This window comes from Aquarana catesbeiana, linkage group LG03, assembly GCF_042186555.1.
Source record: "Aquarana catesbeiana isolate 2022-GZ linkage group LG03, ASM4218655v1, whole genome shotgun sequence".
In the NCBI taxonomy this organism is placed as follows: domain Eukaryota; kingdom Metazoa; phylum Chordata; class Amphibia; order Anura; family Ranidae; genus Aquarana; species Aquarana catesbeiana.
The window spans coordinates 407,738,572-407,754,814 of NC_133326.1; the positions used below are offsets into that span (position 1 = coordinate 407,738,572).

At 45.0% G+C, this 16,243-nt stretch overlaps 1 protein-coding gene across 2 annotated transcripts in view; it reads left to right on the plus strand.

Moving 5' to 3' along the window:
* The first annotated feature begins 12,173 nt into the window (after positions 1 to 12,173).
* The window catches only part of DOCK2 (dedicator of cytokinesis 2), a 475,532-nt gene continuing 471,462 nt past the window's right edge, over positions 12,174 to 16,243 (plus strand). For both annotated transcript variants that reach the window (XM_073620719.1, XM_073620720.1), the window contains exon 1: positions 12,174 to 12,372. In XM_073620719.1, coding sequence (XP_073476820.1) covers positions 12,330 to 12,372 — 43 coding nt within the window. In that variant the 5' untranslated portion in view covers positions 12,174 to 12,329. The remainder of the gene's footprint in view (positions 12,373 to 16,243) is intronic.

Sequence of the window (16,243 nt, forward strand, 5' to 3'; positions counted from 1 at the left end):
CTCGGGACATTTACCGGGACACCACAAATTCGGAAATAGCGTCTAAGTCCCGGGAATGTCCCGGGAAATCCGGGACAGTTGGCAACTATGGGTCTGGAGTGGAGGTGGCCGGCTGTCTGGGGACCAGGAATCGCTCCATGCGGGCTGCAGAGTACACAGGTCAGAGGTACCACTTCCCCAGCTGTCTAGGCAGGATGGAGAAGCCGTAATGAGCGGTAATTCTGTGCGGGCAGGCTGCTGAGGAGCCGGGGACCAGAAGCCCAGGGAAGACATGTCCTCACTCTTCCATGCCGAGACCACACCCCCCCAGTTATAAATTATTACTCACAGAGCCAATTATTACTCACAGAGCCAGTTATAAATTATTACTCACAGAGCCAGTTATAAATTATTACTCACGGAGCCAGTTATTACTCACAGAGCCAGTTATAAATTATTACTCACAGAGCTAGTTATAAACTATTACTTACAGAGCCAATTATTACTCACAGAGCCAGTTATTACTCACAGAGCCAGTTATAAATTATTACTCACAGAGCCAATTACTCATGGAGCCAGTTATTACTCACAGAGCCAGTTATTACTCACAGAGCCAGTTATAAATTATTACTTACAGAGCTAGTTATAAACTATTACTCACAGAGCCAGTTAAAAATGATTACTCACAGAGCCAGTTATAAATTATTACTCACAGAGCCAATTATTACTCACAGACAGGGGCGTCGCTAGGGGGTGGCTTTTGGGGCTATAGCCCCGAATCTGGGGCCAATAGCCCTAAGTCTCTGCAGGGGTCCCCAAGGGGAGGGGAGGCTCTCTGGGGACCCTTATGTAAGTGGGGGGCTCTCTGGGGACCCTGATGCAAGGGAGAGGCTCCCTGGGGACCCTGATTTTAAGGCAGAGGCTCTCTAGGGACCCAGATTTAAGGGGGAGGCTCTCTGGGGACCCTAATGTAAGGGGTGCTCTCTGGGAACCCTGATGTAAGTGGGGGGGGCCTCTGGGTACCCTGACGAAAGGGAGAGGCTCTCTGAGGACTCTGATGTAAGGAGGATGCTCTCTGGGGACCCTGATTTAAGGGGGCTCTCTGGGGACCCAGATGTAAGTGGGGGGCTCTCTGGGGATATATACACACACACACGTATATTACTGTATATACATGTGTATGCCCGCCCAAGCATATGACTTTCTTTACTACGCTGCTATGGGCTCTAGCCCCAGAGCTTTTGCAGACCTAGCAACGCCCCTGCTCACAGAGCCAGTTATAAATATTTACTTACAGAGCCAGTTATAAATGATTACTCACAGAGCCAGTTATAGTATAAATTATTACTCACAGAGCCAATTAATACTCACTGAGACAGTTATAAATTATTACTCACAGAGCCAATTATTACTCACAGAACCAGGCAATAAATTATTACTCACAGAGCCAGTTATAAAAAAAGATCATAGTTACCATTAAGGAAAGGAGCACTCTCTTGCCCTGGAGCATCAGATCTAACCCCTTCATCGGCGGGAAGAAGTGTGGGCGTACACTAGCTTCCCTATATGCGGCTGCAGCACCTCGCCGGCTTTCATGTGCAGGAGGCGAATATGAGACACGCCTTCTGCACTTGCAAGCCAGCAAGGTGCTGTGGCCGCATATAGGGCAGGTAGTGGCCTTGGATTCTCGGTGGCTGCGGGGCGCATGTGCGAACCGCGATCTTCAGTTGCCATGGTGGGCAGGGGAATGGAGAGACTTTCCGACCCTCCCGCCATTACCAGGCATATACATGCATAATTACCCACCCGCGGACGGCCCTGTCAGCTCTTTTTAAGAAATGCGGCCTCTGGCCCACTGGGAAAACGATCGGCCTGCCCTATGGCCAGTCCGGGCCTGCCCATATAGACACAGACAGATATAGTATACCATGTGAAAACCTTTCTAGTTAATCATAAAAAGGTCCCACTGAAAGTTTAAGCCTTTTGGAATTCTAATCTGTAAACTGAATATTCAAAAAACTTCACTAGAAAGGTTTTCACATGGTATACTATATCTGTCTGTATCTGTGTCTATATGGGTGTATAATGATGTGGGTGGGGACATTTGTAAAGACATTTGTGTGCACTATGTATGTTCATGGCCGTATTATGATATGGGTGGGGACATATGTAGAGACATTCATATGAATTACACAGCGATTATGATGAGAGTCATGTGTTGTAAGCCTCAGCATAATCTGTCTGCTTCTCTTCCTTATGGATATGTATATGCATCTTTGTGTCCTTATTATGTTATCTAACTCATTTTTTAGCTTAAAGGGTTTTTTCACCTTAATGCATCCTATGCAAAAAATACCTGGCAGTGTCCAGCCCCCCGTTGTATTTATCTGAGTCCTGGGACTTCATCCGGCGAGGATGCACTCTTCCTGTGCCCGGGGTTCTCGCCTCTTGATTGGGTAGATTGCAGCCATTGGCTTCCGCTGCTGTCAATCAAATCCAATGAAGTGGGCGCCGGGGGGCAGGGCCGAGTCATACATTCGACGGCTATGGGCGCCGAATGATGGACTCGGGAGTGTGCCTGCAAGGTAACCCCCCCCGGAGAGCACTTCTCCTAGGGGGTTATGTGATGTGGGGAGGAGCCGGGAGAGCCGCCGAGGGACCCCAGAAGACAGTGTTCAGGGCCACTCTGTGCAAAACGAGCTGCACAGTGGAGGTAGGTATATTATGTTTGTTTTTGTTTTTTTAAAATAAACAAAGCTTTACAATCACTTTAACCGGTTCCGGACCATCCGCCGCAGTTATACTGTGGCAGGTTTGTCCGGCTAAGCAAGAAGCGTCGTAGCTATACATTGCGCGCGACCCCCCCCACCGGCCGCGACCGTCAGATTCAATCAAGCACCGATCAATCCCCAGGTCCAGGCCAATGATATCTGAGATCCTTCCCCTGTCATGTAAGTGTAAACACTGATAGGGGAAGTGTTGTCATCTCTCCTCGTGTCGGTCTTTTCCGTTCCAGACCAAGGAGAGAAGACATCACAGAGTGAGTTGCACAACAGTACACTGACACCAGGTCACGTAGGCACACAATTCACCCCTCAATCACCCCCTGATCACCCCCCCAGTTAACCCCTTCACCACCTGTCACTGTCACCCAGTACAGCAATCATATTTTTTTTGATCGCTGTACTGGTGTCATTAGTGACACAAATCAGCATTAGGGCAATTAGTATTAGCCCCAGATTGGTCTAGGGACCCCCCCTAACCCCCCCCAATAAAGGTTTAACCCCTTGATTACCCCCTGTCACCTGTGATCACTGTATAAGTGTCACGGGAGACGCAGTCTAGCTAGATTTTTTTTTTATAGCGTCAGGGCACCCGACATATTTTACCCAATAAAGGTTTAACCCCCTGATCACCCAGCGGGTGATCAAAGTTAGGTTTTAGTGTCAGATAGGGTCTGTGTCGCCCCAGGCAGCGTCAGATCAGTGCCAGTTGCGCTAACACCCTTGCACGCATCACACACCTTCCTTTAGTAGTATAGTGTCAGAACGGATCGATATCTGATCTGATCAGATCTATACTAGCATCCCCAGCAGTTTAGGGTTCCCAAAAACACAGTGTTAGCGGGATCAGCCCAGATACCTGCTAGTACCTGCGTTTAGCCCCTCCGCCCAGCCTACCCAAGTGCAGTATCAATCGATCACTGTCACTTTCAAAACACTAAACACATAACTGCAGCATTCGCAAAGTCAGGCCTGATCCCTGCGAATGCTAACAGTTTTTTTGGTAGCGTTGGAATCAGTCGCGAACAGTCAGGAGCTTTTTTACCTGTGAGTCTCATTACTGTACCAGTAAATTTAGAGACCAAAATCTCAAATCGAAGGTACAAGTAGTGAAGAGGCCTACACGTTTCTGAGCATGACAGATAGTGAAGAGGAAGTCACTTATCTGTCAGATTCAGGCTCAGAATATGAACCGGTAGACAGCAGCTGCACCCTGACAGGAGTTGTGGTACCTGCCAAGGTCAGGCGTACCAGACCCCGTTCTTCTTCTGTTGTCAGTGAGGTGCAAGAACCGCAGGTCCCTCGTATGGAGCAGAGAGCCAGTACTAGCGCCGCTCATCCTTCTGGTGAACTGGCAAGCACCAGCGGCCTAGTACATCCTGGTCGTACATCCAGCACTGCAGTGACACTTGGTGATGTGGCGAGTCCCATAAGTGCAGTTCAAGCTGGCGAGGTGGCAAGCACGAGTGTCCTGCTGCCACCAAGAAGACAAACGCAGGCCCGTCGAGCCGATTCTGCCCTTCCTGCTGCATTCGCCAATCCTAATTGAGAGCCCACCACTTCTGCAGCACCTGTACTTCCCCCATTCACTGGCCAACCCGGAATTCAGGTGGAAACAGTTGATTTTACGTCACTTGATTTTTATTCGCTGTTTTTCACAGAAGATCCCTATAGATCTATTGTGGACCAAAGCAATTTGTATGCTGGTCAATTCATCGCCGCTAATCCCAAGCTGACCCTTGCCAGGGATTGGAAACCAATTACGGTTTCCGAATTTAAGACCTTTCTGGGCCTATCCCTCCTCATAGGCATAACTAAAAAGAGTGAGTTGCGGTCATATTGCTCCACTGACCCAATTCATCATATGCCCTTGTTCTCTGCCTCCATGACCAGGACACGATAAGAGCAGATCTTGTGGTTTATGCACTTCAATGACAATGAACTCTGTCGTCCTCGGGGTGACCCTGGATTTAATCGGCTCTACAAAATCCGGCCCCTCGTAAACCACTTGAACCAACGTTTTGCAGCCTTGTTTACTCCCAATCAAGTTGTCTGCGTTGATGAGTCCCTTATTAAGTTTTCTGGCCACTTGTCTGTCAAACAGTATCATCCCAGCAAGCGTGCCAGATACGGGGTTAAGATGTACAGTATAAGCTCTGTGACATGGCCACAGGCTATACATATAGTTTTATGGTTTATGAGGGAAAAGATATTCACGTAGATCCGGAGTACTGCCCAGACTACATAGGGAGCGCTGGTAAGATAGTGTGGGACTTGGTGTCACCCTTATTCGGAAAGGGGTACCACTTGTATGTGGACAATTATTACACGAGCGTGCCACTTTTTAGTCACCTTTTTGATTATGGAATTCGCGCATGTGGCACCGTGCGATCTAATCGCCGGGGCTTCCCCCAACGGCTTGTAGAATCCTGACTTAGATGGGGGGAGAGAGCCTGCCTGAAGTGTAATAATTTGTTAGCAGTGAAGTGGAGGGATTCACGGAATGTTTTTTTTTCTGTCCTCGCTTCACGCAGACACGGCAGTCCAAATTCCTACGCGACTGGTGTTGTGGAGAAACCCTTCTGTGTCCACGAATACAACCTTAACGTGGGAGGGGTGGACCTCAACGACCAGTTGTTAGCGCCGTACCTAATTGCCCGTAAGGCTAGACACTGGTATAAAAAAGTGTCTGTTTATTTATTTCAATTGGCTTTGCTGAACGCTTTTGTGCTATGCAAAGCTTCAGGATGGACTGGATGCTTCCTTTAATTCCAGGAAGAGATCGTCAGAGCCCTTCTGTTTTCAGACGGTGCTCTTGCCCAACATCCCCAAAGCAAATGCAGTGGGCCAGCTGCATGAGAAGCATTTTCCTTATGTCCTCCCTGGTACCCCTACCCAAAGAACACCTCAAAGAAGATGTCGTGTCTGCAGTAAACGCAGATTTAGGCGTGACACCCGCTTTTATTGTCCCTCCTATTCTGACCAACCTGGTCTCTGCATTGGTGAATGTTTCAAACGCTACCACACACTAGTTGAGTATTAGCGTAGGTTACAGCACCACACAGTCCTAGGCACACTAACACAGGGTCTTGGGGTCTTGAAAGATGAGATGGCCATCACATTTTGAGAGACCCTAATCTGCAACATTCAGTTTATATTTTTTTTACAGTTTTTATAGAAGTGAAAAGAGTGGAAAAAAAAAACTACACAAAAACACCAAAAAATTTAAAATAAAAAATCCAAAAAAAGTTGTGGTTGTATTTTTCTTCTCTCTCTCTATTGTTCTCTCTCTTATGTTCGCTCTCTACTGTCCACTCTACCTGTTCGCTCACTATTGTTCTATATTTATCGTTCGCTCTCTGTTTTATTTTTACTATGTTTTATTGTATTTGCTTTACAGGTATGCTATGTTATACTGTAATGTTTGTTTTATTGTTAACCATCATTTGCTTAGCAGGTACGCCATTCAGCTGCAACGCGGGTTTATTTATCTTGACAGCAACAGCGTTTGCTCCCACAATACATAAAGCCGTGACTCCAGCTCTGTCAGAGGTGATTTCACCACCACAGTTAAAAAAAAAAAAAAAAAAAACAGCATATATGCCGAAACATGGGGGAAGGGGTGGAGGAGCGATTTGCTCCTAACATTAGGGGCGGATTGCCCCCATGCTTCGGCATATATTTTTTTAGGCACAGATTGCAATTTTTTTTTTTACTATGTTTTATTGTATTTGCTTTGCAGGTATGGTAAGTCTTACTGTTATACTGTAATGTTACTTTGTTTTATTGTTAACCATTATTTGCTTTGCAGGTACGCCATTCAGCTACAGCGCGGATTTGTTTATATTGACAGCAACAGCGTTTGCTCCCATGATAAATAAAGCCGTGACTCCAGCGCTGTCGTAGGTCATTTCACCACCACAGTTAAAAAAAAATGGCGCATGTATGCCCATCATTAGAAGTGGGTGTATGAAGGGCGGTATTCTAATGGTGGGCATACCTACCGATCAATCTATTTACAACATTACAATGTATGCCCAACAAGGCATACACACGACCGGACTTTTCGATAGCAAAAGTCCGATAGAACAAATCCGTCTGAGAATTCGATCATGTGGGGGCTTCTTCTGACCCTTTATGTCAAAAAATCAGACGGACTTTAGAAATAGAACATGTTTCAAATCTTTCCGATGGACTCGAGTCCTATCGAAAAATCCGTTCGTCTGTATGCTAGTCCGACGGACCAAAAACGACGCAAGGGCAGCTATTGGCTACTGGCTACTTATTGGCTATTGGCTACTTATTCTAGTTTGGTTGTACGTTATCACGTTCGAATCAGTCGGACTTTGGTGATCATGTGTAGGCAAGTTAGTTTCGTTGGAACTCCGTCTGAACTCCTTCGGAGTTCAATCCGTCGAACAGTCAGCTCGTGTGTACGCGGCATTAGAGTCTGCAAAAGAGGTTAGACTGGGGCGGAGGTTCACCTTCCAGCAGGACAACAACCCTAAACATAGTTTGGGGTGTCTACGTTCCAAAATGGGGTCATTTGTGGGGGGTTTGTGCTATCTGGGCATTTCATGGCCTCCGAAACCGAGATAGGCAGTGAGGAGTGAAATCAAAAATGTACGCCCTTAGAAAGCCTGAAGGCGGTGATTGGTTTTCGGGGTCCTGTACGCGGTTAGACTGCCAAAAAGTTCCACACATGTGGTATCCCCGTACTCAGGAGAAGCAGCAGAATGTATTTTGGGGTGTAATTCAACATATAACCATGCAATGTTTGAACAATATATCATTTAGTGACAACGTTGTGTTAAAAAAAAAATGTATTTTTCCCAAAACTTGTGGCAAAATATAAAATATTCCATGGACTCAACATACCTCTCAGCAAATAGCTTGAAGTGTCTTCTTTCCAAAATGGGGTCATTGGGGTGGGGGGAGTTTGTGCTATTTTGTCATTTCATGGCCTCCGAAACTACGATAGGTATTGAGGAAGTGAAATCACCCTTTTACGCCCTTACAAAACCTGAAGGCGGTGCTTGGTTTTCGGGGTCCTGTACACGGCTAGGCTCCCAAAAAGTTTCACACATGTGGTATCCCCGTACTCAGGAGAAGCAGCAAAATGTATTTTGGGGTGTAATTTCACATATGCCCATGGCATGTTTGAGTAATAGATCATTTAGTGACAACTTTGTGCATAAAAAAAAAAATGTATTTTTCCCGCAACTTGAGGCAAAATATAAAATATTCCATGGACTCAACATGCCTCTCATCAAATAGCCTGGGGTGTCTACTTTCCAAAATGGGATCATTTGGGGGGGGGGGGGGGGGGGGTTGTGCTATCTTGGCATTTTATGGCCTTCCAATATGTGATAGGTAGTGAGGAGTGAAATCAAAAATATACACCCTTAGAAATCCTGAAGGCGGTGATTGGTTTTCGGGGTTCTGTATGCAGCTAGGCTCCCAAAAAGTCTCACACATGAGGTATCCCCATACTCAGGAGAAGCAGTAGAATGTATTTTGGGGTGTAATTCCACATATAACCATGCCATGTTTCAGCAATATATCATTTAGTGACAACTTTGTGTATTTTTTTAATCACTTCTGACAAAAAAATAAAATATTCAACGGGCTCAAAATGCCTCTCAGCAATTTCATTGGGGTGTCTACTTTCCAAAATGGGGTCATTTGTACTGCCCTGCCATTTTAGCACCTCAAGAAATGACATAGGCAGTCATAAACTAAAAGCTGCGTAAATTCCAGAAAATGTACCCTAGTTTGTAGACGCTATAACTTTTGTGCAAACCAATAAATATACGCCTATTGACTTTTTTTTGCCAAAGACATGTGGCTGAATACATTTTGGCCTAAATGTATGACTAAAATTTAGTTTATTAATTTTTTTTTATAACAAAAAAGTAGAAAATTTTTGGTCTTTTTGAGTTTATATCACAAAAAATAAAAATTGCAGAGGCAATCAAATACCATCAAAAGAAAGCTGTATTTGTGGGAAAAAAAAGTACGCAAATTTAGTTTGGGTACAACATTGCATGACCGCGCAATTACCAGTGCAGTGCCAAATTGTAAAAAGCCCTCCGGTCACTGAGCTGCCAAATCCTCCTGGGCTGAAGTGGTTAATTAAATACCGGTACACAATTTTGTTGAATTATTTGATATATTGTGGAGCTATTGGCATTGACACATTGGACATGGATTTACATTTTACATATCCATTTTTTTCTATGGTTTTGAAATGGATTTACATATGATCTATTTATATAATTAGTGGTAAAAAAACATTAATTAATTAATTAATTAATTAATTAATTAATTAAAAGGGATATGTATTTTAAGACTCACGTTCACATTTATGTTATGTGTCTATATGATCAATAATTTCATTTATCTGTTGCTGTACAATTTCTTGTTTTTAAAAGTTTCTATAAAGTTTGTTTAGGATTCTAGAATGATCATTGGTAATTGGTACTATGCTATGTGCTCTGTTTTTACATATATTTTTTCTACTTTTGTATATACACTGTTGTATCACCTGAATCAATGTATTAAAGATTTGCTAGACTTTGAAAACAGGAAGTGCAATTAGGAAATTGGACACATTTGTGTTCCTTGAAAGTTATTCCCATATATATTGGGAGATTAATGGCATTTCCATGTGGTTTTGATAAAGCATGATCTCCATGTGAAATGCATTAACCTTGTCATCTCCTTTGCCCATGTTTGTATGATTTTAATACTTTAATAAAAGCCGACATTGCATTGTGTGGGAGTGCAGCCAATCGTCTTTCTTTGTTCCTTGATGGGAAGATGGATGGAGCCAAATACAGGGCAATCTTGTAAGAAAACCTGTTAAGCCGTGTACACACCACCGGACTTTTCGATAGCAAAGGTCCGACGGAACGAATCCGTCAGACAATTCGATCGCGTGTGGGCTTCATCGGACCTTTCCTGTCGAAAAATCAGACGGACTTTAGAAATAGAACATGTTTCAAATCTTTCAGACGGACTCGAGTCCTATCAAAAAATCAGTTCGTCTGTATGCTAGTCCGACGGACCAAAAACAACGCTAGGGCAGCTATTGGCTACTGGCTATGAACTTCCTTTTTCTAGTCCGGTCGTACGTCATCACGTTCGAATCAGTCGGACTTTGGTTGATCGTGTGTAGGCAAGTCCATTAGTTGGAACTCCGTCTGAACTCCGTCAAAGTCCTTCGGAGTTCAGTCCGTCGAAAAGTCCGCTCGTGTGTACGCGGCATTAGAGTCTGCAAAAGAGGTTAGACTGGGGCATAGGTTCACTTTCCAGCAGGACAACAACCCTAAACATACAGCCAGAGCTACAATAGAATGGTTTAGATCAAAGCACATTCATGTGGTACAATGGCCCAGTCAAAGTCCAGACTTGCAGCTGTAAATGTAGCGAAAGGTGGTTCTACAAAGTATTGACTCAGGAGGACTGAATACTAATGCATGCCACACTTTTCAGATATTAATGTTGAGCTTTATCACCAATCCTTGTTTCCACAACAATCTAAAATTTTCAAATTCCAATTGTCATAGGGACAGAAAGTGAGGTGAAATCTTCTGAACAGGGACATAGACAGCAAAACAAATGTTACAGGGGTGTTAACTCTTCCCTATGCTATCCAAAAAAAAATGTTCATTTTTTTTTGGCTGTAGCTAAACTTAAAAAATAATCCTGTTCCGACTTACAATCAAATTCGACTTAAGAACAAACCTACAAACCCTATCTTGTTTGCAACCCGGGGACCGCCTGTAAATATGTGTTTGTGTGTGTGTGTGTGTGTGTGTGTGTGTGTGTGTGTATATGTATATGTATATATATATACACACTGTGTATATATGCACATACATTATATATTATTATGATTTTTTTTTACACATATCCAGTCTCTCAAAATCTCCCGGCTGGGTCTGTCACTCAGCCACAGACAGAGCAGCCCGAGCAGCCAAATGGAGGATGGTGGCTCAGTCTGCGGCTGAGTGACAGACGGATGCAAGGCACTGCAAGCTGAGGCGGGGGGCGGGGGGGGGGGGGGGCAGACCATACTGCTGTCCCCAGCCTGCGGCGTGGGTAATTTTTTTGGGGGGGTCGGTCCAGCCGATTCAGCAGGGAAGGAGGGGGGTGGGCAGAAGCAGAGAGAAGACTGTGGTCTGCAGTCTGTACCAAGTAAAATAAAAATAAAAAAACTTTCCCCTATCAAGCGGACTCTTTCTCCACTTTCAGGTGTCGCTGCGCAGTGATCTCCTGTGTGACAAGTACATGACAATCCCTTCTTTATCAATCCTCCGGGCAGACCCAGACTGTCATGTATTTGTTGCAAAGGAGATCACTGCGCAGTGACACCTGAAAGTGGAGAAAGAGTCCGCTTGACAGGGGAAAGTTTTTTTTTGTTTTTTAATTGCTACAGCCTGCAGATCACAGTCTTCTCTCTGCCTCCGCCTACCCCCTTTCTTCCCTGCTGAATCGGCCAGATCGACCCCTAAAAAGTACCCATGCAGCAGGCTGGGGATAGCAGTATGGGCTGTCCCCCCCCTCTACCTCAGCCCACCCTCTTCCTTCTGGGGAATTCGCTGACTGGGATGGCTCACCAGCCCCATTGCAGTTGGACCCCAGGATCAGCAGCCCAGCTCCAGTAGCCAGACCCCTGGACCCAGCAGCCAGACTCCAGAACCAGCAGCCCAGCTCCAGCAGCCAGACTCCAAGACCAGCAGCCCAGCTCCAGCAGCCAGACCCTTGGCTCCAGCAGCCAGACCCTTGGCCCCAGCAGCCAGTCCCCTGGCCCCAGCAGTCAGACTCCAGGACCAGCAGCCCAGCTGCAGCAGCCAAACCCTTGGCCCCAGCAGCCAGACCCCAGGACTAGCAGCCCAGCTCCAGCAGCCAGACCTTTGGCCCCAGCAGCCAGACCCCAGGGCCAGTAGCCCAGTCCCAGCAGCTGTGTGATCAGGCTGCATTTCATTGGGCACTGGTATAGCTGCATTTAATTGGCACTGCACTGATCAGGATGCATTTAATTGGAACTGGTAAGGCTGCATTTTATTGGGGGGGGGGGGGGGGGCGACGCTGGCGCGAAGCGTCACCTCCCTGAAATGAGTTTTTGCAGGTTGGGATGTCTGCAATAGGAATGGTAAAAAAGTAAAAAATAAATGAAGGGCCATTTTTTGACATTCTGTTTATAATGCTTTTTGAATAAACAAACTAAATGAAAATTATCACTGAAAGCTAATATTTGAATGAGGTAACATATTGTGATGCAGTGAAATAATATCATCCACTAGAGTTTTTTGTGTGACGGTTGCCTAATAAGCAGCTTTGCACTCAGAAGAGGAAACAGAGAAGTGATCATTTTAGACAGTGCAAGAAGGAAGTGCTCAGTAGGAGTGTCACAAGGAGGGATAAGATCTACAATCAGATGAACTGTGACAAGCAAACTTGGTCATCAAAATATTCTTAGGTCACTTGAAATTCCTGTGCAGTGTGTGGTGTTAAGCGTGTCCAGGCACAGGGAGCCTGGGTTGCTCTGGCCTGCTCAGGATGGCTCCCTGGCAGAGAACGTGCACAGAGCGATACGGAGTAGGTAAGTTCGTTCTGGCTTTCTAAAAACTTCTTGTCTTTTCTCAGCAATGCTCTCAACAGGAAGGATGTAGCAGGTTCATAAAGATGATGATAGAAGTAATGGCAACTCTGCTACTATTGCTACCACATCAAATGCAAGTATACATGCTGTTTTATGTACATAGTCACTGGCAATAAATATCCAGATACAGTATATATCAACGATATTCACAATAATTATATTTAAAACACTTTTAAAAATCAAAAGGGAGCTGACATAGGAGAGAAAAATAGCTTTCAATTGGTAAAGCAAAATGAGGATGCGTGTAGGATGGTAGTTGGTTCTTCTTTTTTACTATATATTTTCTGTTTTTATGTCTGCAAACCTACATCAGTTGAGAACTACAGGATATGAGTGCTGTCACACCGTTGATATTTCAACATCTTAATATCAATTATAACCACGCTTAATGAAAAGAATTACGTTTTTGTGCATGCATGCTTTTAAAATCATGTATGTACTTGTGACTGATTTATCTCAGATATGGTATAAAACAAGTCAAGATACTAAGCAGTACTCTAGCACTGATCTCCAGGTTCTCTTATCTGTCTGACAGAATAAGGCTGGCTATAAAAGGTTCAATCTAGATCTGTAATCTTCCTATCCTCACAATGCTATATGAACAGACATGAGATCTACTTTCCTGCTTGAAATTATTAAATTGGGTTAATTTACTAAAGCAAATGAACAAGATCAGGAATACATCATTATGGTTCACTTCCATTGTGGGCCCTAATGAATGCACAGATACAGGAAAAATGTTCCCTGTTCCAATCAAGCTTATTGTGCACCAATTTTCAATGCATATGGTAAGGTCCACTGTGATTCCTCTCATTGAATCCTATGACACCACAGGACATAAAACCCAGCACTCAAGTATTTGACACACCCAGAATTGTCACCTGTAGTGGCCGTGGGTAGTAAGCCACATAGCATCTTTTTTTACAGACTGCCTAATGTTTAGTTTGGACTGTATAGTGACAGGATCACTTTCAGTGGCGGCCTGTGGAATTGGGGGGGGGGGGGCGGCAAACAGTATAAAATGCCTTTCCCCCCGGTTGGCCAGTAGCACTTACCCCATCACTGGCGGCTTCCCCTGCTTGGTGGCGGTGGCCTCCCATTCTCCTGCTCTCCACGGGTCATCACGGCAATGGCGGTGGCTTCCGTTTCTTCCCTCCTCCTTGGCAGCCAATTGGGAGTCTTCTCTTTTCGGCCAATCAGAAAACAGGTCTCACACCTGCTTCTGGTTGGCCGGATTGAGGTTCAATGTTTCAATAGCGAATATTCAATAATTGTTGTAGCAGGCCTGGGTGGGCTCGGGCCGCATCCTCTGCCTCCCGAGCCCACCCTATTTTGAAGCCTATTAGAGCCTCTGGCTCTAATCAGCTGCTTAAAAAAACCCTGCCGCTGTAATTCATGCACCCGGTGCCCTGAAAAGGGCCGGATGCATGAATAGGGGGTGGCCGCGGCAGCCATGGATAGATTCATGCTATGCTATGCATGAATCTATCCTTTGCATATAGGGGGTGGCCTTGAGAAAGGGGGTGGCGCCTGGGCGCCCCTAATGGACGGGCCGCCGCTGATCACTTTGACACGTGCCGTGTGTAGTTAGTTTAATTCTATTCCAATATGGTATGCTAATCTAAAAATGCTAAAAGCAGGTAAATAAACCCAAAAACATTACAGAAAATCACATTATTATTGTAGATACACTGTGGTGTAGCTGGCAAAGCTGGTGTGCGTCCAGACCATAGAGAGTACATTTCATAGCAAACACTCTTGTCAGTAAATTTTGCATATACACTATTTGTAAACTGAACACATGTCATGTACTAGACTGTGGAGCCCAAGATGACAAGGGTGGCCTCCTGCGAAAATCCTGTCCAAGCACCCCTGGTAATGGAGACAGGGACTGTTAGGGCAACGGAAGGGCACAGGTGCCAGGAGGCTGGAGCAGTGAATTTGGAAGCCCAGGGATCCACCAACTGAAAATATGGAGTCAGGCCACAGCAGCAGCCAGGCAGATAAGTGCAGGATCACAAACAGTTTCCAGGTCAGGGACAGGCAGGAGTTGGCAATATACTGGCATCGAGATACAACGTCAAGAAGCAGAGTTGTGGTCAAAAGCCCAGACCAGGGTCAGTAGCAAGATCATCAGTATTTCAGGAATACAGGACACAGGGATCAGAGCTGAAGACAATCAAACAATGATGCTAGGCACACCTCAAGTTTAAATGGATGCATTCTTGTGCATTTTCTTTCTTGCACGACTTGGTACTCCTACGCTTATGAATATGTGCATGTCTCTTACATGTGTATGAAAATAAGCATCACAAACAAACAAACGATTTCCCAGCACACTTACCAGCCGGCCTATAAAACATCCAAGTTGACCCTGTCTAACAGTGTGTGTTAAAAACACTGGGTTTTGTTTGCACACATTTGCAAATATATGTGTAAGCCGCAGTGCCCACGTCAAGGGACCTCTGTATATACTGCGGTCCTAGCTCTAAATTTCCATAGTAGGAGCACATATAAGAATGGATAGATTAAGGGCAGATATGCCTGGAGGGACCCCACCCCTCTTTAAAGGCACAGGGACGCACATGATGCCTACCAAGAGCACAATGGCAGCAAAGACACCCAGTGTCTCCCTGCACCTAATTCATCCAACTGTACAGAAAAGTGGCAACTGCCTCAGCCTATAACTGGTCTTTGCAGTGAGGTGCATATGGAAGGGCAATGCATATCACAAACAAACAAAGGTACACTTACCGGCCAGTGTGATAACCAACCAAATTGGCCCTGTCTAAGGCCATGCACACACGGGAAGACTTGTCCGACAGACTTTCCAGTGGACTTTTGACGGACTTCCGATGGACTTTTTAACGAACGGACTTGCCTACACATGATCACACCAAAGTCCGATGGATTCGTACGTGATGACGTACACCGGACTAAAATAAGGAAGTTGATAGCCAGTAGCCAATAGCTGCCCTAGCGTCGGTTTTTGTCCTTCAGGCTAGCATACAGACGAGCGGATTTCTGGGTCTGGCGGAGTTACAACGTAAAGATTTGAAGCATGTTCCAAATCTAAAGTCCGTCAGATTTGGGACTGAAAAAGTCAGCTGAAGGTCCGGTGAAGCCCACACACGATCGGATTGTTCGCCGGATTTAGTCCGTCTGCGTCCGTCGGACAAGTCCGGTCGAAAAATCCGACCGTGTGTACGCTGCATAACAGTTTACGTTTCCAAACAAAACCCTCTGTTTTGACGTAAACTGTTAGACAGGGCTAATTTGGTTGTTTTGCAGGTTGGCTGGTCAGTGTGCTGGAAAATCCTTTGTTTGTGATATATATTGCCCTTCCTTGTGCATCTTGCTGCAAAGGCCAGTTACAGGTTGGGGTGGTTGCCACTTATTTGTACAGTTGCATGATAAAAAGCATGTCCAGCATGAGGTTCCTGACTACATTGTGAAAAGCAATACTGTGCTAATACGATTTCCTTTTTTTATGCACTGACACACATGCATAGTGTAGTACACCTGGCCCAGTGAAAGGAACAAAAATTACAATTCATTGACTGTACTGTTGAATAACATAATCATTGCAGTATACTAGAAGAAAATTTCTCGAATCAACACCGCTGAGCTTTATAGTATTTTAAAAAGTTGTTAAGAACTTCATACAAAAGAGCAACAAACCCTGAAGAAACGTGGACTAGATACCCCTTTAGCAACTATTGGGATTCCATGTGTCATTTTCCAATGAGTGCAAGATGAGAACTTATTTATTGGTGGACTGGCTAAAGACAACAGCTCCATATTTCTTCAG